This window comes from Pygoscelis adeliae, unplaced genomic scaffold (genome assembly GCF_000699105.1).
Source record: "Pygoscelis adeliae isolate BGI_AS28 unplaced genomic scaffold, ASM69910v1 Scaffold633, whole genome shotgun sequence".
Taxonomy (NCBI): Eukaryota; Metazoa; Chordata; class Aves; order Sphenisciformes; family Spheniscidae; genus Pygoscelis; species Pygoscelis adeliae.
Genome location: NW_008824483.1, coordinates 47,906 through 49,048, shown reverse-complemented (window position 1 = coordinate 49,048; position 1,143 = coordinate 47,906). Strand labels below are relative to the sequence as shown.

The 1,143-nt window shown below is 65.4% G+C and overlaps 1 protein-coding gene across 1 annotated transcript in view; it reads left to right on the top strand.

Annotated features, from left to right (window-relative positions):
- Positions 1-6: 6 nt before the first annotated feature.
- Positions 7-1,143, top strand: part of LOC103914720 (basement membrane-specific heparan sulfate proteoglycan core protein-like) — a 16,794-nt gene continuing 15,657 nt past the window's right edge. The window contains exons 1-4 of the mRNA XM_009321412.1: positions 7-40; positions 132-275; positions 350-484; positions 1,070-1,139. Of these exons, the coding sequence (XP_009319687.1) occupies positions 170-275; positions 350-484; positions 1,070-1,139 (311 nt within the window). The 5' untranslated portion in view covers positions 7-40; positions 132-169. The remainder of the gene's footprint in view (positions 41-131; positions 276-349; positions 485-1,069; positions 1,140-1,143) is intronic.

Genomic DNA, 1,143 nt, shown 5'->3' with positions numbered 1-1,143 from the left:
GTCACCGTCACCGTCACCTCCCGTGACAGCTCCAGCTACCGTGAGTGTGGCCACGGGGTGAGGGAGGACGCCGGGGGCAGATGGGCGGCATGGGCGACCCCGGTGGCTTCCCTGTCCCTTTGTCCCCGCAGGTCTGCAGAGCCCCATCATCTCCATCGACCCGCACAGCATGGCGGTGGCGCCGGGCGAGGATGCCACCTTCAAGTGCCGCGTCCATGATGGTGCCCGGCCCGTCAACGTCACTTGGCGGATGGGACCTGGCCAACATCTCCAAGGTATGGTGGTCCCCAGGGTGGCCCCGGTGTGGTCCCCAGGGTGGTCCTGGTGTTGACGGTTCCTCCTTGTCCAGACAACGTGAAGATCAGCACCAACGGCTCGGTCATCTCCATCACCGGTGCCCATGTGGGCAACCAGGGTGCCTACCACTGCGTGGCCTCCAACCGCTTCGGCGTCGCCAGCAGCGTCGTCAACCTCCTGGTGCAAGGTGCGAGGTGGCCGGGGTGTCCCGGTCCCCATCTGCATGGGCTCCAGACGCCCCTGAGATGGTGGCCTCCCCATCGCCATCCCCATGTTGGTGTCCCCCATGTGTTCTAGATCCCCCCTGGGGTGGTGGTGTCCCCATCCCCGTGCCCTCCATGTGCTCCAGGTGCCCCCGGGGTGGCAGTGTCCCCATCACCATGCCCATGTTTGCGTTCCCCATGTGCTCCAGGTGCCCCTGGAGTGGTGCTGTCCCTGTCCCCATGCCCTCCATGTGCTCCAGGTGCTCCCGGGCTGGTGGTATCCCCAGCCCCATGTCCTCCATGTGCTTCAGGTGATCCCAGGGGAGTGGTGTCCCTGTCCCCATGCTGATGTCCTCCATGTCCTCCAGGTGCCCCTGGGGTTGTGATGTCCCCAAGCCCCATGCTGATGTCCTCCACGTGCTCCAGATGTTCCTGGGGTGGTGGTGTCCCCATCCCCATCCTGATGTCCTTCCCATGCTCCAGATGCCCCCAGGGTGATGGTGTCCCCATCGCCATGCCAACGTCCTTAGTGGTGGTGTCCCCACGCTGATGTCCTCCCCCTTCTCCAGGTGCCCCCACGGTGTCGGTGATGCCACCAGGCCCCGTGACGGTGAAGGAGGGCAAATCCCTCAGCCTGGAGTGC